Source organism: Heterobasidion irregulare (genome assembly GCF_000320585.1).
Source record: "Heterobasidion irregulare TC 32-1 unplaced genomic scaffold scaffold_04, whole genome shotgun sequence".
Taxonomy (NCBI): domain Eukaryota; kingdom Fungi; phylum Basidiomycota; class Agaricomycetes; order Russulales; family Bondarzewiaceae; genus Heterobasidion; species Heterobasidion irregulare.
The window spans coordinates 1587459-1607479 of NW_009258200.1; the positions used below are offsets into that span (position 1 = coordinate 1587459).

At 54.9% G+C, this 20021-nt stretch overlaps 8 protein-coding genes across 8 annotated transcripts; 3 read left to right on the top strand and 5 right to left on the bottom strand.

Moving 5' to 3' along the window:
• Positions 1-279: 279 nt before the first annotated feature.
• HETIRDRAFT_416980 (uncharacterized protein) lies at positions 280-1638 on the bottom strand (the record flags this gene model as incomplete). The annotated part of the gene is made up of 8 exons (XM_009546966.1): positions 280-374; positions 441-519; positions 578-626; positions 677-815; positions 865-990; positions 1065-1143; positions 1197-1358; positions 1408-1638. 8 exons carry the CDS (start codon positions 1636-1638, stop codon positions 280-282), a joined length of 960 nt encoding a protein of 319 aa, XP_009545261.1.
• A 1879-nt stretch (positions 1639-3517) lies between these two features.
• On the top strand, positions 3518-4505 carry HETIRDRAFT_54992 (transmembrane protein PFT27; the record flags this gene model as incomplete). Its single annotated transcript, XM_009546367.1, has 4 exons — positions 3518-3976; positions 4019-4177; positions 4235-4340; positions 4405-4505. 4 exons carry the CDS (start codon positions 3518-3520, stop codon positions 4503-4505), a joined length of 825 nt encoding a protein of 274 aa, XP_009544662.1.
• Positions 4506-5732: 1227 nt separating this feature from the next.
• Positions 5733-7920, bottom strand: HETIRDRAFT_54714 (uncharacterized protein; the record flags this gene model as incomplete). Its single annotated transcript, XM_009546357.1, has 8 exons — positions 5733-5903; positions 5957-6102; positions 6520-6778; positions 6915-7161; positions 7211-7322; positions 7387-7447; positions 7510-7640; positions 7728-7920. Coding segments are annotated over 8 exons (1320 nt in total), but the record flags the coding sequence as incomplete, so codon positions are not given.
• A 420-nt stretch (positions 7921-8340) lies between these two features.
• Positions 8341-11372, bottom strand: HETIRDRAFT_157157 (uncharacterized protein; the record flags this gene model as incomplete). The annotated part of the gene is made up of 8 exons (XM_009546967.1): positions 11160-11372; positions 10569-10602; positions 10428-10520; positions 10120-10340; positions 9425-10061; positions 9233-9356; positions 8828-9171; positions 8341-8730 (listed from the first exon to the last, which is right to left on the bottom strand). Exons 1-8 carry the CDS (start codon positions 11264-11266, stop codon positions 8341-8343), a joined length of 1950 nt encoding a protein of 649 aa, XP_009545262.1. The 5' UTR covers positions 11267-11372.
• Positions 10569-13806, top strand: HETIRDRAFT_444527 (uncharacterized protein). The gene is made up of 7 exons (XM_009546968.1): positions 10569-11383; positions 11528-11804; positions 11860-12183; positions 12250-12386; positions 12442-12501; positions 12561-12938; positions 13102-13806. Exons 1-7 carry the CDS (start codon positions 11273-11275, stop codon positions 13171-13173), a joined length of 1359 nt encoding a protein of 452 aa, XP_009545263.1. The 5' UTR covers positions 10569-11272; the 3' UTR covers positions 13174-13806.
• Positions 13104-13806, top strand: HETIRDRAFT_439545 (uncharacterized protein). Its single transcript, XM_009546969.1, has one exon. The coding sequence runs from the start codon at positions 13263-13265 to the stop codon at positions 13419-13421; it is 159 nt and encodes a 52-aa protein (XP_009545264.1). The 5' UTR covers positions 13104-13262; the 3' UTR covers positions 13422-13806.
• A 538-nt stretch (positions 13807-14344) lies between these two features.
• mfs1 (MFS sugar transporter) lies at positions 14345-17389 on the bottom strand (the record flags this gene model as incomplete). The annotated part of the gene is made up of 22 exons (XM_009546370.1): positions 14345-14542; positions 14629-14667; positions 14751-14812; positions 14879-14894; positions 14968-15053; positions 15113-15130; positions 15188-15249; positions 15370-15423; positions 15464-15568; positions 15625-15708; positions 15761-15802; positions 15858-15888; positions 15954-16084; positions 16141-16239; positions 16303-16527; positions 16582-16639; positions 16703-16771; positions 16839-16993; positions 17046-17079; positions 17139-17146; positions 17199-17260; positions 17330-17389. The coding sequence occupies 22 exons, from the start codon at positions 17387-17389 to the stop codon at positions 14345-14347; spliced, it is 1698 nt and encodes a 565-aa protein (XP_009544665.1).
• A 529-nt stretch (positions 17390-17918) lies between these two features.
• Positions 17919-19910, bottom strand: gh5.1 (glycoside hydrolase family 5 protein; the record flags this gene model as incomplete). The annotated part of the gene is made up of 15 exons (XM_009546404.1): positions 17919-18046; positions 18098-18198; positions 18257-18409; positions 18462-18530; positions 18586-18670; positions 18723-18772; positions 18828-18852; positions 18905-18930; positions 18989-18999; positions 19054-19102; positions 19161-19206; positions 19264-19383; positions 19446-19657; positions 19714-19777; positions 19830-19910. The coding sequence occupies 15 exons, from the start codon at positions 19908-19910 to the stop codon at positions 17969-17971; spliced, it is 1170 nt and encodes a 389-aa protein (XP_009544699.1). The 3' UTR covers positions 17919-17968.
• Between the last annotated feature and the right edge of the window lie 111 nt (positions 19911-20021).

A 20021-nucleotide genomic window follows, 5' to 3' on the forward strand; every position in this document is an offset into this window, starting at 1 on the left:
TGTGTATAATTATCGCACAGATTGAATTGTCTACCAATAGCACTGACATTCAATATCGTCGTGGTCTAGGAACCTATAGGAATAGTTCGCACGTCGATCATGCTGTCGTGCTGCTTGTGTATTGTATCCTGCGTAATTCAGATTCATAAAGAGCATCATACGACACATGCCCAATCGTTCAAAATGGCCAACTCGCATTCACACTGTTATGTCGATTCCAATCCTTTTATGCATCTAAGTGTTTCTGAACTCTACATTGAAGTACAGATAATATTGATATCACACGGGATCGTTCGACACTACCCCCTTTCCTGCCAGCCCTAGTTCTATATTTGGATCTTCTGAGAACGACCTCTCAGTATGATTCCTGATTTCTATCACGCGAGGCGAGCTTTGGTATGTCGATTGTCCGAGATGCGACGTAGATTGGAAGACATCACGTCTGCCACTCGATCTGTTGCCTGACCGCATGCCGAAGTGATACCTCACTTGAAGGATGATCAGACAGAACACTATACCCTGAGCTCAAAGACATAGTCGGACATCAGTTTCCCGAGCTGAAATCGATCAGACTCACCACTACCGGTGTTATCAGATCGAGAGGGATGGTTTGGCCGTTGGAGTGACTAGACGCAGCGTCAGAAGGGTGATGCTTTTCACAGTCAATGAGACAGACCTCAAGAATGCTGACAGGAAAATGATAAGATTAGAAGTGTAGATTGCACCGCTTTCTATGATAACTACGATGACGGGTACCAGGTTCCCAAATGCGGGAAGAAATCGACCCGTAGAGTAGATTCGCCAAGAAATTAGAGCTAGCCACAACCGATGAGTGGGGCACCGTAAAAGCAAAGTCGAACGTACAAGTGCAGTAGATGTTGATGACCATCGTCAGGACGAAGAAAGTAGTGATGAACTTATGTGCAGTCTCATACACCGTAGCTCCTCGGACGAAATGAGTGAACGTTCGTAGGATGATGACTCCAAATGCTAATCTCATCGGAGAACCGAGATGAGTTTATTTGAGTACGTTCTAGAATATGGTTTGCAAGCAGAGTACACACCAAATGCAGCAGCAAAAAGAGTTGATGGGAGGAGGACGACTCTATAATGTCTGTCGTAAACAACATAGCACCGCCATATCTCGAGGATCGTGAGCAAAGCGGTGCACTGAGATGGAGAAACTCGGTACGTACGATGACGCTGTCCCCGAGCATTGTCTGAATCCAGTATAACGTAGTTTTGACGACGAAAGTCGGATCAGCAAAATTGCTGTAGTATAATGCGACGCTCTTTGGGCCTTCATCTGGGTGAAGTACATAGGCGTTGAATGCTCGAACGAAGTCTATGATTATATGCTAAGCGAGGTCAGCATCAAAATGTGAGGTAGACGAGAGAGCCACGGACTGTGGTAGCTATGACGAGCATGAGAACTGCAACAGGGAGCAGCGTACGCTCGGTGTTTGTGCCTTGGCGTACACGGAGAAGGAGGATGATTGTAATCACGCATAACGGAAAAAATATACCTAAGAGAGCGATCAATAGCGGGACAACATGGTAAAGTGAGTAGCACTCACCATACATAAAAGTTTGGAGAAACAATGAGATGAACTCAGCTTTTATGACAGAGATCGCCATCGAGTATGCTGTGGAGGTGGTGAGGCGAAAAGTGGCCTATCTGAGTAGTGAACTACACGCGGTAATTATGGGGTCTACGCATGAGCGTAATGATGCCCCACCCAATAGCCAAAGTATCTTCAGTCTCATACAGTGCCTCTGATTGACAAACTGTGAATGATCCTATCACACCTTGATCATGATGAGTCACGGCAAGTGAATGCGCTAAAACCCAACCGTGGTCTTCCGCATCAGTTGACTATTATCAGGTTTGGGCGTAAGGTGTGTGAAAGGAATTTTGGGATCGCGACGATATTTGGAAGAGGCATAGATGTTAAGCATCCTCAATGAACGTCAACATTTTCGGCAGTAAGCCGAAGAGGAAAGCAGCACAGAGGGGAAGGTCACGACCGGTTTGAGATCCATCAGTATACCAATCACAGCGCTGTCCCAAGATAAAGCGGGCACAGATGATCACTGTAGAATAAAGATCAGTTTCGCGCAGTGCTGTGGCTGAAACCTAGTTGTGAAATGTGCTTTGTCCGTCGAGGTTAGCCCCATATCGCCATCTCGAATCTAAGTAATAATAATAAACAAGAGCTTGTGGAAGCGCTCAAGCTATAATGAAAGTGCCAAGTTCCGAGAGAGCCCACGTCGCATGACAACGAGCAACACATGGACCAAAATCTCGATAAAGATAAAAGCTGTGAAATTGTTAGACCTTGAGGCTTGACACAGACACGGAACAATCACACACAATAGCTCTGTGATTGAAATGTCTGTAATTTCTTAGAGGCGGCAATGGACCCCGGCCTTTATTATATCAATCCTCGCAGACTGTCGTGACTCGTCAGGTGAGAGGAAGTTCTCGAGTTTCATGGGCCATTACCGACTATGTTGCTGTTGACGGCGAATCATCGTCATCAAACTATGTACACCGACGTCAGAAGATATTTCTACTGCAAATCAACAGAACATACCATAGCTAACCCGGTAGGATCATGCATATCTTCGCGTGAATACGTAGCATCCCAAGGGCAGTGCAGCCCCTCAAATTAACCATTGTGAGATGCTAGTTGAGCATTGATTCCGCAAAACCCGATTGAGTCCATAAAAGCTAAAAATGAAGCGCGGTGGACGCGTGCACGAGTCCGCAGTCAGGTCGAATGCTGGCCTGGAGGGGAAGATCGTGAGAGGTCATCCGGCCATCCTCTCAAAGACGTCTTTCGGGTGCCTGTGGGAGTCGAACTTATATAATATTATTTATAGATTCAGCTGAGATCGTGGCAAGAATAAACATAATGACCCTAAAAGTAACGCGGTGTCAATGGGGACTAGACCTTGAAGGAAGGAAGCTCCAGGGATCCGACGCGTTCCTGTGGAAAACTTACGGTCTTCACCATGCGGAAGTGTATTGATTCGGGCTTTATTGGGGATATCGAGATGGAGAAAGCCGCAATGATGTTCAATCACCGTACACGGCGCAACGTTTGAACACAGAGTATGCCGGAAATGGACACGATGCTAGAGAAAAGAGTACGACTGAACGAGACAGCGCGAAACCCCGCACCCGTCATTGGAGGAAGGACGATGTTTGCACGGAGTCGCGGGGTGGGAATAAAATACGCGCCCGAAGTTCGGAGAGAACTGCGCGCTTCACAAACACCTCAACGCGGTGCCGCCATGCATATATAGCTCGCAGATCATCAGCTATCACTCTTCTCTCCCGCACTCCCTTCTCTATCCATGTTTCCCGTGACCTGCACTTGAACCGCCGTAACCACCCCCTCAGTTCACCAGCTCATACTCCACACCCCGCCGGATCCGCCACTTCACAACTCAGCAGCTTCCTGGCGGTGCACAACTTCCCACCACACACACGGGCCACCGCTAAATGGCTATGAACGACGGCACCGTCCCCCCAGTCGAGGGGCGCGCTGAAGCATTTGTGCAGGCGTTCGCGATGATCATATTCTCCGAAATCGGTGACAAGACATTCCTCATAGCCGCCATCCTGGCAATGCGACACCCCCGCAGCGTCGTTTTCGCCGGCGCCTTTGGCTCTCTCGTCGTCATGTCCATCCTCTCAGCGGCGCTAGGCCACATACTACCCAGTCTCATTCCGAAGCGGTGGACACAGGCCGTGGCGGCGGTGCTTTTTCTCGCCTTTGGCGTGAAGATGTTCTTGGAGGGCAGGGCGATGAGTGGCGGGAACGAGGAAATCCAGGAGGAGATGCGGGAAGCGGAGGAGGAAATAGAAGGAGATGAGGCCGAGCACGATGGGACGGGGAGGGTCGAGAACGGCGGAAGCGTCATTCCGCTGGAGGAGATCGAGGAGGGCGGGCGGGCGGCGAATGGGGTCGCGAACGGGCATGCGCGGCGGAGATCGATCAGCAAAGAGCCAGTTTCGAATTCCCCGCTGCGGCAAACAGTCCAGGGCGTCCGGAATCTGTGCAGCTACATCCTGGGTCCGGTGTTCGTCCAAGCGTTCGCGCTGACCTTCCTCGGCGAATGGGGAGACAGGAGCCAAATTGCGACCATTGTACTTGCGGCGGCACATGTGAGTTCGCCTTGTTTGCCATCCTGGTGATGGATTCTGAGACGTCGAGGCGGACAGAACGTTTACCTCGTCACCATCGGCACCATTATTGGCCATTCATGTTGTACGGCGCTTGCAGTCGTTGCAGGCCGTTATGTTGCCACCAAGATCTCCGCAAAACATGGTATGCCCTTTTTACGTGTTTCTATTGTTCCCGCAAACAGCTCATTACCATCACAACCTCATAGTCACACTCGGTGGAGCTGCGCTCTTCCTCTGTTTCGGCGTGATCTACATCTACTCCGCCTACCAAATGACGGACGTGGAGATGCACATACCTAGCGGTTGAGTGGACATTTCTATGGATTTTTTTTTTGTGATATATATTGTAAATACTTGTGGTAATCAACGCGCTTGCGAATCCGGACTCGACTCCGATCAGGGACTGCCACACTCGACAGTTGACGCAACGCCGATGCACGCCCATTGGGAACGCACCTTTGTGACGTCAAAGTGTACGCACTTGACATTTGCATTCGAATAATTCCCTTGAATGTATGGCAGACACTGAAGGTACGAACCAAGGCTATGTCATAATTTCTTCGTAGACGAAGTGTATAGTACTATACAACTCGAAGCTGATCATCGTCATGTCGTGACTAGGGGACCATAAAAAATTAGAGAAGAAACCATTTGGGGGACGCAAGATCCGCTGATAGAACACCAGCAAATTAGGAGAAAAGCTCATAAAGTAAAACCTCGATCGAACAAGACGTGCGATGCAAACTTCCAAAACACAGTGAAAAAAAAGGGGGGGGGGGTATCAAAGCTAACACAACACAGCAATCAAGTCCAGGTGCAAAAGTGGTACGTCACGTCACCGCCGACCGAAGCTCGCCACGCTGCGGTTGGCGGCGTCCAATCCCCCAACCCCGCCGGGCGAGTTCTTGCTGCTCGCGATCCCGGCGCCGACGGCGTACGCACCCTTGTCCTTCTTCGAATCGAGGCCCATCATGACAGGCATGCTCAGCCGCCTTCTCCAGCCGGTCTTCTGCTTCTCAGGGGGACGGATGCTGGGCGCGGGCTCCGCGGCGTATCGCGCGACGGTGCACGCGGGGCAGGTGCAGTTGGGTGGGTGCACGGGCTCGGGCGAGCGCCGCATCATCCGCGGACTGATCGGGCTCGGAGGCGGGAGCGACGAGTGGCTGCTGTGCAGGTTGGTGGTGCTGTGCGAGTACCGGGAGGTGAGCGATGGCGGGGGCAGGTGCGCGCTCTGGACGGTTCCCTGAGAGTAGGGCCGGTGGGTGAGCATGGGCTGTCTCGACGGGGACGTGTCGCTGGTGTATCCGTTTTCTGCTCTGCCCCGAAGCGTTTCGCCGGCACGGCCCCGATCCCGCTCGCGCGCGCGCAGATCCAGCTCTCGTTCGCGCGCGCGCAGTTCGAGGATCTGTTCACGCCGCTCCAGCTCTTCGAGCGCTTCGATACGCTGGCGCCGTCGGGATATGTCGTCCAAAGCAGCCGAGGTCGGCGTCCCGGGCGGGACGAGGGAACGGTGGTCCGCGCGCGAGGGCGTTGGGGGCGGTAGGATATCAAGAGGTTGCCGCTGATCTGTGGAAGGCGAGAATGCGCGCTTTTGCGGAGAGGGAGGACCCGAAGATTCGCTGATCGTTTGGTATTTGCTCGCCAGGTTGGTCACGCTGAGAGGCAACCGAGGGACATCGCGCGGCGGAGGAGACGCGGGCCCCGTCTACAGCCCAGTCAATCCAGCATAGAAGCGCAGAAAGATCTGACAGCACATACCGATCGTGCGTACTTTTCCCTCATAGTTGCGACAACGCTTCCGCTGCTCTTCATCGTATCCGTCCTTTCGACCCGCCTCGACTGAGCGGCGTCCAAACTCCTCGTCTTCATCTGTGCATCGTTCCCGCCCTTCTCGACGCCGAACTCTTGTTCGTCGAGGTAATCACCTTTCTTGAACGTGTTCACCACGGTATAAGAGCTTGCACGGGAGTTGCTGGGTGCCGAAGCCTTGTCCATTCTCTGAGACACTTCAACCTGAGCTGTTTGCGTAGCGTCGGAAGGGGGTTGCACGGCCTTCGCCGAATCATGTTTTTCACCAGCTGCGAGCGATTGCATAGATTTCTCATTCGCAGATACACCGATGCCCAATCCTACGCGTCCCTGAATCTTCTCTTCCGAGATTCTGGCATTAGTATTCGACGGCGTCGGCGGCACCTCTCGAGGAGTCGCAGGGGAGGACGAGCCGTCCGTCAGGGCCGGGGTCGATTCTTCACTGACCTTTTCCTCGCGGTGGGATTCGAGCACTCTCGGCAATGTACCGCTTGCACCTGCGGCAGCAGAACTGGAATGAGAGATGTCCGAAGACGTCCGAGACTGGGATTGGGTTGGTTGTCTGACGGATTCAGGAGGGGTGGCGATATGCTGCTTGATTGGAGACGGAGGAACCGGGGAAGGAGGGCCGCTGCCAGACACCGGAGGCAGCGGGAAATGCGAGGGAGGCGTCGGGAATGAGGCGAGAGACGCCAGAGAAGTGAGCGAACGATTCCCTTTGTCTCCCTCCACAGAGGGAAAAGGCCTCGAAAGAGTGTCCGAATTTGATTGCTCCGAATGTGGAGCACGTTGAGGCAACAGAGGAGAGGACCCTGGACCAAGCATGAGCGCATGAGATACTTTCACGGGATCGAGCAAAAATACCTTGATCTTTGCCGGAAGGCTCGGTAGAATAAAGGGGGTCCACCGGTTCTGCTGGTCTTGGCTGCGTTCGCTCCGGAGGAGCACTGACATCTGGAAGGTCACCTGGGAGGGAGCCAGTCCACCCTGCTTCACAAAGAGTGCGCCATTCGCCCAGAGGACCGACCAAGGGCGAGAACCGGCGCACGTCCTCAGTCGAGCGGAGCCATTCGGCGTCGGCGACCCGTGACAGACACGCCGCCACGCTGTATGTAATGGCGGTGTTGCGCTGGCTGACCATCAGAGAATGGTTGCTGCAGACACTGTGAGCTCGCATCTGGACGACGAGCACGATCGACCTACTATTTCTCCTGTGATACCTCTGGCCCGATCGACGTGAGCAGGTGCATGTAGCGCGCATGCTCCTCGACGGCGTCATAGCTGTTCTTCTTGACCTTCTTCTCGTACAGCTGACCTGTCCGTCCAGATTCAGCACGTCGCACCACGGCCGTGACAGAGAAAGAGAGAGAGGGATGCACCAGCTTGTTTGATCTTGGCGTTGGCGTTCGTGATCTTCTCGTCGTGCAGCTTCTCCTCTTTCTGCCATGCCGCGCGGACGCCATCGTCACGTCATGCGCGCGCGGAGGAACGGGAGCACTCACGGCGAGCTTCTTGAACCACTTCTTCACCTCCCCACTGACGGCGTCGCACTCCCTATCGATCAGCTTCGCGAACTTCGCGTCCACGTCGGACAGCACCTCGAAGACGCTCGCGCTCGTGCCCAGCGCGTTCGCTAAGCCCCAAAAAAGTCAAAGCGCCGTTCCGCAGTCAGCGTTCAACACGACCAGGCGCCGCCCCGCCGAAGAGAACCGCCACGCACCAGCGACCTCGCCCGCAGCCTTCAGCCCCGCAGCGTCCTTGAGGGCCTTCGAGAGCTTCTTCTGGAGCGTGACCACGGCGCGGGCGGCCTCGCAGTAGTCGTTCAGGAGGTTCACGATGTTCTCGAGCGACCTGCAAGACTTGTGTATCTCGGCCCGGTCGGCGATGGCTTGCACGGACGCGGGGCTCGCCATGGGGAGGAGCTGGCGTCAGTTCGTCGCGTCGTGAATAAGTATGGCGGGTATCTGGAGCCAGGAGCACAAGCTGCGTTATGTCGAGGCTTGCTATCTTGCGCACAGTTTCAGGGACAGCGTTTGGTACCTAGAGTGTCCCCTTTCGGGAAAAGTCACAAAACTCGCCTATTCATAGACTTCATGAACTCGGCACAGCGCGGTACTACTCATCATGGTATGGTGCTCGTCGCATTGGAATCGTATGTGCTGTACATCTGCATACAATAAAATTAACTGAGAATAATAGTATACAGCCCGCCATCTAATAACCAAAAAGATCCTCCGCATAACCGTTTTGTACATAGCCGTCTAATCATACACACGCACCCGTCACCTATAATCAACGTCGCCCCTCGTCCTGCTGGCTCGACAACACAGGATTCAGACCGCGTCCGACGACCCGCCCGCGGCCGCGACCGTCGCCGCACTCGCACTCACACTCGGGCCCGCCTCCGACACGCTCGCCGCGCTCTGGCTCGCGCTCGGCCCGTCCCCAACATGCTTAACCGCGCGCGACCTCCCGCGCTCCGGCTCCGGCTTGTCCGTAATACGCAGCTTCCCAAGCTTCGCCTTCGCCTTGCCCTTACCCTTCGCACCCGCGGCGGCCTTCGCCCTCGGTCCGGCGGTGGAGGCGGCAGCGCGCTGCGTAGGGTCGGCGCGGATGAGGAGGAGCATGGAGAGCGAGAAGACGACGAGGCCGCAGGCGAGCACGAAGATCGCCTGCGGGAAGCGCGCGACGGTGCTCGAATAGATCATCCCGAACAGAAGGGGCTATAAACAGACAAAACGGAGGGGCGTTCCCCACACGAGGCGTTCAGCCGCGCGCAAAGATAGACAGATAGACAGGAAGCGCCAGGATAACACGCACCCCGAGGATCATCTGACCGACGGCCTGCAGCGCGCTGATCGCGCCGAATAGCGCGCCGAGGCCTTCCTCGCCGAACCCGTTCCGCTGCATGATGCAGATCGCGAGGCTCTGGCCGGCGGGGAGCATCCCGGACGCGAAGGAGCTGATGACCGTGAGCCCGGTGAAGGACACGGAGGTCGTGGTCAGCGGGAGCGAGACGAGCGTGTGGGAGAGGATATCCAAGAACAGCGAGGAGCGCATGATCGCGAGGTCGAACGAGATGGAGTGCTGGAGGTCTGCGGAGGAGGGGCCGGAGGAGGGGCCGGATGTCACGACGGGTGCAGGCTTGAAGGCGGATATGAGCCCTGCGCACAGGAGTAGGGTCAGACCAATTGCGGCGTTAATGAGGCTGGTGAGAGCACAAACATGGCATGATGAAAAGAAGATGAATTGCGCGAGCGCCCCCGACGAACGAGATGTAGTAGCTCAGCTGCTCAGCACCCCATCCGAAGACATGTTCGGCATACAGATACTTCAGCTGGAACACACCCTGCAATGTCACCAACCAATGCCATCAGTACCACTTTCCCCCCGATGACACAAAAGAAACCGGCCGACCATCGAGAGCATATAAGCAAACAAAGCGCATCCCAGCCACGTCAAGCTCCAATCCCGTCTCTTCCTCAGGCTCTTACCTCCCATATCCGTCTTCCTAGGCGCGAAGACCATCAACGGGCTGAAGAACCCCACCACGAAACCCACCACGCCGCCCCTCAGCTGTTTACTATCGCCCGAAGGCGAGGCCCCGTCGTCCACGGCGGTCAAAGACGCCGCAAACGCCTTCCTGGCAGCCTTCAACTTTGCCTTGCCCAACGACTCGGGGAACACGAACGCCGAAAGGAGAAGGTTGGCGCAGCTGCACATGATGGCGATCCAGAACACGGTCGTCACCGTCGGCACGCCCTTTGTGTCTGGGTGGCCGGCGGAGTCAGGGTTGAGGAGAGGGTGCCGGATGAAGAAGGCGCCGAGTGTAGGGCCAATGGCGAATCCGAGATAGAAAACGCCGGTGAAGCGCGAGAAAATATGCGAGCGGGACCCATCTGACGTGCAATCTGACACGTAGGCGGAAGTGGCGCCTTGGAGGGTCGACCAGCCCCCGAGGAGGCCTTCAAAAATCGGAGAGAGCAAGAGGAGCTTGTGGCCGTGGTGAGAAAGCGGCGAAGAGGGCGTCGAAACGAGAATAAAAGCCAGATCGCTGCGTCGTAAGAACCAGACTGAGCGCCGAGACGGGACGAGAAATCACGAGGACCTACGTGAGGAGCAGGCCGAGCGTCGAGGCAGCGAGGACCTTCGTTCGGCCGTGCTTCTCGCCAAAGCGGCCCCACCAACCGGTCGTGACGGCGCTCAGCACACCCATAGTAGTGGTCATGATTGTCTGCAGGCGCGCGGCACCGGCTTGCACTGCGGGATCGGATAGGCAGATCTGTGATGGAAGGCGTCGAGGGTCATCACTGTCGTCGTCCTCGCTGTCATCCTGAGCGCCAGTCAGAGGAAAGTTGATAGGGAGCGGCGTGGGTGGTGATCCGGCAAAAGATAAACTATTTAGATATAGACTGGAAACTTGGTCGCCGGAAGTGTGGTTGTAATGATTGTGTAGTGCGTTGCATGAGAGTTGTGTGTAGACTTCGACGCGAGGTGCAAGCGTCATTCCTCGCTGTAAAGTGTTAGATGTCGACTCGCCTCTAGAAGGAAGAGCAAATACCGAAATAGATGCAATGATCGCGAATGGGACTATCCTGGGATGGGATATTAGCAAAGCCAGATCACGTAGCAGTCAAACCAAGTTCTAGCGAATAGAAGGTACAGGGGACTATTCAAGGGGCACAGGATGCATGAAAAGGTTTGAGCTTTCCAGAAAGAAGATGCTTTCGGGTGCAAAAATAGCCACTCCATGCGAGAAGGTATCCGAACAGCACTCAGACTTGCCTGCCATAGCGAGGTGATTCGTGGCAGGCTGGGGCTGAGCGCTATGCACGCCCCATCAGTCACGACGGCTGTTACTACTGCGCGTCGAAAGGATGCCTGCGCTCCACAGGGAATGGTGGAGCATCGTGAGAACAGCAACTGAAGAAGTACTGCGGCACATCGAGTAGCATGTTGACCATTTTGAGATTTAACCGCGTACACGTCGACTTGAACGGTATATACGCAGGCTTCTCATCTTATGGCTGAGCCGAGGCATATAAGCAAGAGCCGAGAGCATGAGATGACCCGCGGCTGATAGCAAAGTATGCGCTCACTATGCTCGGCAAGGAGATAGCCTGCCACAAGACGACGGCAAGTCAGGACTCACCATAGAGGACGCGGACGGTAGAACGGTTTCTTTGCACGACGTTCGCTGCCGAGCAAAGGGTCGGACTCTGAGACTGAGCGCGGGCGCTCCTGTATGGGGTCGTCCATGGCACGATGTCCAGTGGTGGAAGGCCTTATCTGAGAGGCTGTTGTGGATCTGACGCGGGAGTGAGGGTGGGAAGGAGAGAAAGTAGAGAGATCTGGGGAGATGATGGGGTCAAAAGGGTGAGCAGGGTCGAGGGGGTCGGATGAGGAGTTATACATTGTGGGAACGTGGCCTGCGGGAGGCCAAATGGCGATGCCAAACGAGCGGAAGGAGAACCGCTGTACCGTAGATAAACCCGCTCGAGCACGCGTGGGGCGCCCCAGCTGACTAACCGCCGTCCCATCTGCCTCCGCCGGCTCCGCCACCCACGCGTGCCGGTGCTCGGGCCGGAGTGTTGTGCTGATGTGAGAGTCGCCGGCCGAGTGCCCGACTTGGCCGCGGTGGCAGAGGCTCAGTCACGGTCCCTTGTCTCGTCATTCCTCCTCGCCGGCATGGACGTCGACGACCCCTCTATCCCTCCCGCCCCCGCCGTGCACACCAACGCAGTCGCTGGCCCCTCCTCACACCCGCACTTCCCCGTTCTCTATCTCCCCCCGCCAGGTACGCTTCACGCCGCCGACCTCTCGCTTAATTAACTGTTTTCTTTCGCGCGCAGGGGCTCCACAACCACCTCCCCTCCTCACCAGCACACAGGACCTCATCTCCCGATTCAACCTCCTCCCCGCGTACGACAAGTTTGTCCGCCCCTTCGCTGCCCCCGTCGATGGCCAATCCTCCAACCACCCCCCAACGCCCGCACCCACCGCCATTGCCACGGCACCAGCGCAGGACAAGGGCAAGGGCAGAGAGCGCGAGCCAGAAACACCCTTGCCCGCAAACGCCCTCAGCCCCGGCGCACAGCCCGACGCAGACGACGACGACGGGAAGGATGGAAAGAAGAAGAAGAATAGCTATAAGCACCTCATCAAGGGCATCCCTGGTGCGTCTGTCCCGCCCTCCCTGATCCCCGATCCCCGATGTTGATCCGCGCCACCGCCGCTCCCAGGTCGTCACTCGATGAAGAAGGACGACTTCTTGACCGACATCATCCAGGTTCCGCCCAAGCAGCGCATCACAATCGCCCCGTTCGACTTGCGCACACAGCGCGATGCGTTCTCCGTCTCGTTGGAAGGTCTCAAGGGCGTACGTCCACCGCTGTCCCTTCTGCGTATCGTCCCTCTCATGCACCCGATGCCAGTGGAATATCCATGCGCTTGTCCTCGAGTCCACGCAGGCCCGCGAAGATAGGAAGAAACGGGTGCGTGACTCTCCTTGATCGTCGTCATCCACCCCTTCTTATCGCGCCTCCCCTCACAGAAAGAGCTCAAAAAACTCGCCAAAGCACAAGGCGCCACCGCACTCGCCAATCCTATATCCACACCCGTCGCCGCCGCCGCACCAACGCCACCCGCCCCAGCTCGCGCCCGGAGCAGCACGCCCCATCGGTCCTCGACCCCCGCACGCCCACCGCCCCCAGTCCTGCCTCAGCAACAACAGCAGCAACAGCACTACCAACAATCGAGGGGCGTCAAGCGTGATCACGAGGAAAGCATATCGCACGCGAACACCCAGGGCCCAGGGTTCGCCACGAACGGTGCGGGGCCGATGAAAAACGGGTCGGCGCCGACACCCGTGGGGGCCTCGAAGGCCGGTGTCCCGGGCGCGAGGCCGCGGCCGGTGAAGAAACAGCGCGTGGTAAGTCTTCGCGTTCTTCGATGGCCGTTCCATCGATGGTCTCGGCCTTCCGTGCGATACGTTTGAGCGGGCGGGCGGACGGGCGAGCAGGCGATGATCGCGCTCCCTCTTATCGTGTAATCGTACGCCTCGAGTCGATGCTCACCGCGCCGCGAATTTTCAGGATATCCAGGGCCAGGCGAGAGACATGCACCCACACCTGCCCGTGCAGCAGCCGACGCCGCAGGGGGTGTAGCTCGATCGCAACGCTTGATATAATGCAACGACCCAGTCCGCCGTGCCCGCCGACGTCCCGCAACATACATATTTATTGCGAACCCGAAAATGCGGGCTGATCCCCGCGCACCGTTTGGCGATCTCGCTTGGCCTTTCCTCCTCCTTGTACCGAACTTTCGCCCTTCTCAGAATGTTCACCTCTGGTGGCCGCACATCAGGGCATACAGTACGCCTTACCATGCGTCATCCGAGTATTGGCTGTTATGACCCGTCTGCTCCTGTCTGCGTCTAATCGCAGACCCTCATCCCAAACCTAACACAACGCGTCTGCTCTCTCCTCATCTCTCTCCGAGCAATAAGATAGGCATCATACTGCCCCCTTCCCACCCGTCCCGCCCCATCCTACTCATCCTCGAATCCCTGCCTGCTTGTCCCTCTCCCTTGTCTTTGTGCACTCTACCGTCTGCCTATCTTCAACTGTCCCAGGGGCATCGTCACGCTCGACTCGACTTCACTCCACTCCACCCCAACCACGCCATACATACACATAAACACACCCAGCCATTCATCGTTTGGTTATTCCGGTCCTTTTTTTTTATTACCTTCTCGCTGCCAATTCAGTTGTTTTGTTCGACCGTGTGTCGTTGGTGTCTTTTTTTTCTGGTCGAGTTCGTTTCATTTGATGCTGTTTTTGCGAGTGAATGGGACGGGCTTTAAGTTTTCAGAGGGTAGTGTATGTTTTTTGAGGGGTATGTACGAGTACAGCGTACGGCTGCGGCTCGATTGTTGGAAACAGACGTTGCGGGTGTACCAACGACCAGTGTTGTGCCGCTGCTAGTCGAAACGAATGAAGAGAAAGCCCGACGTTTAGAATGCGTTCATCCGAGTCTTTTGGCGCATGCTTCATGTCGTGTTTCGAAGAGATGATATTGAGCGAGACAACAGGCATTGAACAAAAGACGCGATACAAGACTAGCGCTGGGCAGAGTCGCGGACTACAAGCATTGAGAGAGAAAAGACCCAAGAAAAGAACAAAGAAGAAGAAAAGACGTTTCAGCGATGGCAGCGGCCTGCTGCGGCATCACGGTCATCAAATTTCGTCACCGACCCCCGCCCACTCTCCCCGTTCCGCCCCCCCGATGACCTGGCAAGTAGCACTCTGTAGTCCTACCGCGGCCGACTCGACAGCGCTACGCCCCCGACTTCTCCCGCGCGACGCCGCCGTCGTCGACCTCGAACCGGTCGACCTTCTCGCCCGCGACGAACGCGTCGAGCCCAATGCGCCTAGCGATGGCCGCCTGGCGCTCCATGTCGCGCGCGGAGATGCCGTCCACGTCGCCGAAGACCTCGTCCATCTCTTCGAGCGTGAGGCCCTTCGTCTCGGGCACCTAGTCTCGGGCGGTCCCGTGAGCGTGAGCCGGCCGAGAGCGGTGGGGGTGGGGTGGGGGGAGACCCGGGCTGAGGGGGTGCTTACGAAGAAGAGGATGAAGACGCCGCCGAGGAAGGAGAAGACCTGCGGGGGCGGAGCGGGGCGGGCGATCGTCAGCGGGAACGAGGAGCCGCGCGTTTGGGCCCGGGTAGGATGCCCGCACGTACCCCGAAGAAGACGAACGTGCCGAAGCGGAGGTGCTTCAACATCGTAGGGGTCACTTGGCCGACTGAAAACCACAGCGCGATTGTCGGGATCGTCCATTCATGAGGACATCATGAGCAGAGACGCTTACCGATAAAGTTGTTCATCTGCGAAGCAGGTCGTCAGTAGTCGAGCCTACGGGTCACCCTCGCGCCCGTTGCAGGCAATAGCAATGCTCACCCAGTTGGACGAGGCACCGATGGAGATGCCTTTACCGCGCACACTCAGGGGCCATATTTCCGCGACGAGGATCCAGGCGCAAGGACCTGCACAGAATACACAATCAGCACCTAGACGCCCCCAAGAAGCATAGAGAATCTCTCACCCCAGCTGTAGCCAAAACCTAGGTCCTCGATCGTCAGCCATGCATGTAATGCGTTTTATGATTTCGCAGACGCACCCATGGCGAAAATCCAGACCATCACACAGGCTGCCCACCCAGCAGCTAGGGAATCGCGCACACTGCCAGTGAGTCATCGTCGACGCGCGGTCGATTGGATTGTGCTCAACGCACCACGATGGCTACAGGAGAGCGTCTCAGTGTTTTCGGCGATATCATAGCAAAAAGCTAAACCGGCTCACTTGACCCAAGAGTCTTCGTACAGACCAGTGAGCACGGCGACGATGAGATGGCACCTGCGCGGAAATCAGCCCGCTGAACGACGGCCGCAGAGACTTTGTAGATACTTGCGCGGCCATCAAGAAAGCGCCGGAGATCAGCACGGGCTTGCGACCTACTTTGTCGACCCAGATGACGGCTGGAATAGTTGCGATGAACATCCTGTCAACAGCCTCAGCATATATCACAGAGACGCGAAGAAGCTGAAGAGCGCATACACGATCCCAACTACGCCTGTGGCGAGGAGGGAAATGGTGTTTCCTGTGAGCCCGAGTGACTGGAAGATGCTCGGAGCATAGTATCTAAGGGAGCATGAAAACGTCACTGAAGAATGCGGTGAAGACTATGACCCACAAAATCGCATTGACTCCAGTCCATTGTTGAAAGAACATCGTCCTATTGCGGAAGAATGAGCGTAATATCAGGGAAGAGAGGAAGCAATCATGCAGACAGGGTCGAAACAGCAACACGGTAGAACAAGGCTGAGAGGCGAAGAAACGTAAAGTATCAGATATCTTTCGAAGACAGGCATGGCTGAAGGACAGACTCTTGGTTCTGAGCAAACTCAGATAATCGTAACAGCCGAGCTTGAAGTTCGAGGAGAACGAGCCATCCTGCCAATGCGGGTACTTGATTGCGGAGATCTCCTGTTCAAACAGATACTGGGCCTTGATTTCACTGCATCATTCGTCGACCATGAGTTGATGAACTGCAGTCGAGATGATAGTACTGACAGGAATTCGATTTGCACAAGGTCGTCGTCCGCAGGGAGGTTCCTTGCTCGGCTGAGAACTTCTAAAGCCTCATCTTCACGACCTTGGTTAATAAGCCACCTGAGTACGAGAAAATCAACGCGATCGGTATCTAGTTCTCACTCAAAGATGATACGGCCGTACCTGGGCGAAAATGGCATGAAAAGAATGCCACATCCCAGAATAATCGCTGGAACCAATTGGAGCGCGATTGGAATGCGCCACGCTGCCTCGCTCTGCGTTGCGCCAGTCCCGCCGATGTAATTCGTGCCGTAGTCGATCCAGAAGGATATCATGATACCAAAGGTGATCGCCAATTGTTGCAGGGCGACAAGACTTCCGCGAACCTCTGGCGGCGCGAGCTCTGCACTGTGGCAAGGTCGAATCTATCCCTGACCCGAACAGTCCACGTTGGAAACTCACTTATAGAGAGGTACAGCCATACTGAGAGAACCAACACCCATGCCAGTCACGAATCGCCCTGAGTGGTGCATGCACGAGGAATACATCTTGGTCCAAGGGGCAATCAACACGACAAACGCACCTCCATATATTGATGACGGTTTGAATGCCGCTGTTTGGACAATGACACCGATGCAGAAAACACATACAGCTTTGTAGTAGCGGTACAGAGATCCTAAGTGACTGATGAGAATCGTAAAGTCGAAGAATGGACGCACCGAGAACGATAGTATACTTTCTCGAGAGCTTATCGGCAAGATAGCCTGTAACCAGCACGCCGAACCAAGCCCCTAGTTCGAGGATGGAGACGAGCCAGCCTTTCGTACCGGTGTGAAGGACCGCGGAGGCCATTCTCTGGTCGAATGTGTTCATTCTTTCGCAAGGGTTAATCATCATTACCAGAGAGATGAGACGAACAGGCTCACCCCAATACACCAGAGAACACGCCCTGATTGTATCCTGTATTGAGAAGAATACATTGTCAAGAACGAAGAAACAACAGGACGGCTAGGGCCAACCATATAGTCTAACTACAATTTGAGTGATCTTTCCGGGATTTGACCAGTTCGAAGACTTACAATCCACCGAGGGAAGCAAATACAGCTATAGCGAAGACTCTCCGGTTGTGAACAAGCCCCGCCTGAAAAGAAGAGTGTCAAGATTGCTGCCGACCTGTCTTCATTTTGACTGTGTCCTAGACTTTACTTACCCAGCCAGACTGGCCAGCAAGGGCTCTTCTGTGCTTTGAAGCGAGTCCAGAGTTCCCCATATCTGTGCCCCCTGCCATGGTCAGTCAATCAGCAAGGAGTGATTCGCCACGGAGGAGATAGGGACGATAGACCGCTCGGAATGTGTTGCACCATTATATACACCTTTGGATCGGTCGAAATGGAGGTTCTGCGGTCATGAGTTACGGAAGTGCTATCCGATCCCATTCACATTCCTCACACATTTAGAATGCAGGAGCGCGCACGGGCTGTTTAACCCACAGACCTGTCATGATGGAGACCTGGGGTGGGTTAGCTCAGGCGCGCAAGTCTTACTTTCCCTGAACAATTTGGCTGTCATTGTTGGAATTCATTCAGGTAATGGTCCTCCAAGTTGGAGAGCACTGGCGCGCCACCTGAGTAGTTCCGTGGATCTTCCGTCAAAGACAGGCACGGTGCCGAATCAGGGAAGAACCTGCCCCAGGGTAACAAAAATAAGGCGTCTTGAGCCTTCACATGGTCGGTGGGCGGTAATTGATTTTGATGGTGTTCCGTGAACAGCGCTTGTCACCGTTCACACAAGGGCTGTATCATCCGGCATGAAAAATATAATATATACGCAAACAATAGGTCGTTGTCATCTACAAGAATGGCTCCAGAGCTTGAGGCAAGATCTGTGCGATAGCCGCGCCGCTTGGAGGCTCGATAGATTGATAATACTGATCAACGGTAGGTGAGCTCTGTCGTGAATTTAGAATAATGCTACTCACATCTCCCCACCAAGGCCCAGCAGCCCACCAAAGAGCACCAAGCCAGACGCCGCTCTGCTGCATCGAACACAATGCACCTTGCACAGCCGAGATGCAGTCGGCTGATCAAAAGTACATCCACGTTAATACAGCCCCTAAAATCGCCTAGCAGATACGAACCATTTGAACCAGCACCTATTTCGCCTAGGAAGCCTTTGAGGTTGTTAGCCTGGAGCCACGAGGTCGCGGCGGCAAGGCGTTCGGCGCCAATGGTGCTGGAAACACAGGTGGCAGATGTGCCTGAGCCATCGGAGTCCAGGTACTGATGCATTTCTGTATAACTTTGAGATGAAACTGTAGACATGTGGAAAGCCAAGGTACGTACCGATGGCTGTGTTGTTCAAGGGATCATGGATGGCACCGAAAACATCGCTGTTACCAGATGTGGTCCAAGCTAGAGTATATGCGATGGGTCAACTGTTCCTGGTATCCCTGGGGAAATGACCCACTCCATGCACCAGTCCAACTAGTACCTTCTACGAGGATCAGGTTACCAGCCCCAGTAGATCGGACACCATTAACAGCAGCTTGCATCTGAGCAAAGTCATGAGACCCGTAGCTACATCCCACAAACAGGAACGCTTACTAAATTAAAAACGGTTGAGGCGGGTATATCATGAGGCTCGTTCATGAGGTCTTGAGCCAGTAGATTCTGTCAGCTGGTAGATTAAGAAGAAGGAAAGCGGCCTACCGAAGATGACATGGTCATTGGATTTCTAGCATGAGTGTTAATAAAACGGCATATATGCATAGCACAAACAAGCTCACAAATTCGTTACTGAGGTTCGTCCACCCTATATCATAACGGCATCAATTAAAGATGCATTCGGAGGAGATGAGATATGCACGAACAAGTTTGGAAGCTAAATTTGCTCTAGTCAACATTAAGCCGATGAGAGTCGCTGAAATCTACTCACGCGGAAGTGCTGGAAATGGCAGCACCGTTATAAATCATGAAGTTGTGAGCTAGAAGAGAGATATTTGAATCAGTGAAATAAATTTGAACGTGCAGAGATACTCTTACGATCTACGAGTGCAAATCCTCCCTTGCCGGTGATATAATTGACGATCTAAGATGAGAAATGTAAGTCCATTGCCCGATCTTGAGCTTGAAACGAGGACGCTACCGTTTTCAAACCGCTCAGGTAGGTGGAGTCGAAGGATCCAGTCAAACCAGTCGCAGGAGGACTCAACCGTTCCATCAAGAAAGGAATGCGGAATGTGTTGAACCCTGCACTGATGAAGTACTTCAAATACACCCAGTCAGCTCTCGCCCTTGTGCTGCAAACAAGCTTGAGAAATTGCGTACATCGACACTGCTAGGGGAAGGCCAGGTATAGTCTGTGCCCAGGGTCCCCGGGATGACAGTATTTCCAAATTCAGCACCGGACTCGTTGACGCCGAAGTACGCAAACTTAGTGCGCGACCCAGAGCAGACGCTGTCAGCAGAAGAGGGTGCCGAACGTGTAGTGGACGGCGAGCTGGGTGTCGAGGGCGAGCTGGGTTGGCATTGCGAGTAGTCTGTATGGCAAGGACGTCAGAGACAGGCTTCTCGAGCAAGTAAACGGTTTTCGAACGTTCGTTCAAGGTAACGCAAGCAGCACCGGCATCGCAAGCAGCGGATCCAGAGTATTCCAGACCCTATACATATTCTGATTAGCCACTGGCCCACAAGGAAATGGACAAAACGCACTCCGCACTGTCCCCAGACGGAGACTGAGAGAGCAGGCGTGCTCAACGCGAGAGCGACAGCGACGGATACCAAAGACTTCATCATGTCGGTAAGGGCGAAAGATGGTCTTCGTGTCCAAAACATCGCTCCCCGCCCTGCGTATTTATGCCCAGAGCGGTGTATTACGGATTCTACCCCGCCTATATCCCGATA

Bases quoted from the DNA above. Each gene is read 5' to 3' on its own strand.
- HETIRDRAFT_444527 (XM_009546968.1), top strand. From the start codon at position 11,273: ATGTCCAGTGGTGGAAGGCCTTATCTGAGAGGCTGTTGTGGATCTGAC. The intron at 12,387-12,441 runs GTACGTCCACCG...ACCCGATGCCAG, and splicing joins CGTTGGAAGGTCTCAAGGGC to TGGAATATCCATGCGCTTGT. The intron at 12,939-13,101 runs GTAAGTCTTCGC...GCGAATTTTCAG, and splicing joins CGGTGAAGAAACAGCGCGTG to GATATCCAGGGCCAGGCGAG.
- HETIRDRAFT_439545 (XM_009546969.1), top strand. From the start codon at position 13,263: ATGCGGGCTGATCCCCGCGCACCGTTTGGCGATCTCGCTTGGCCTTTC.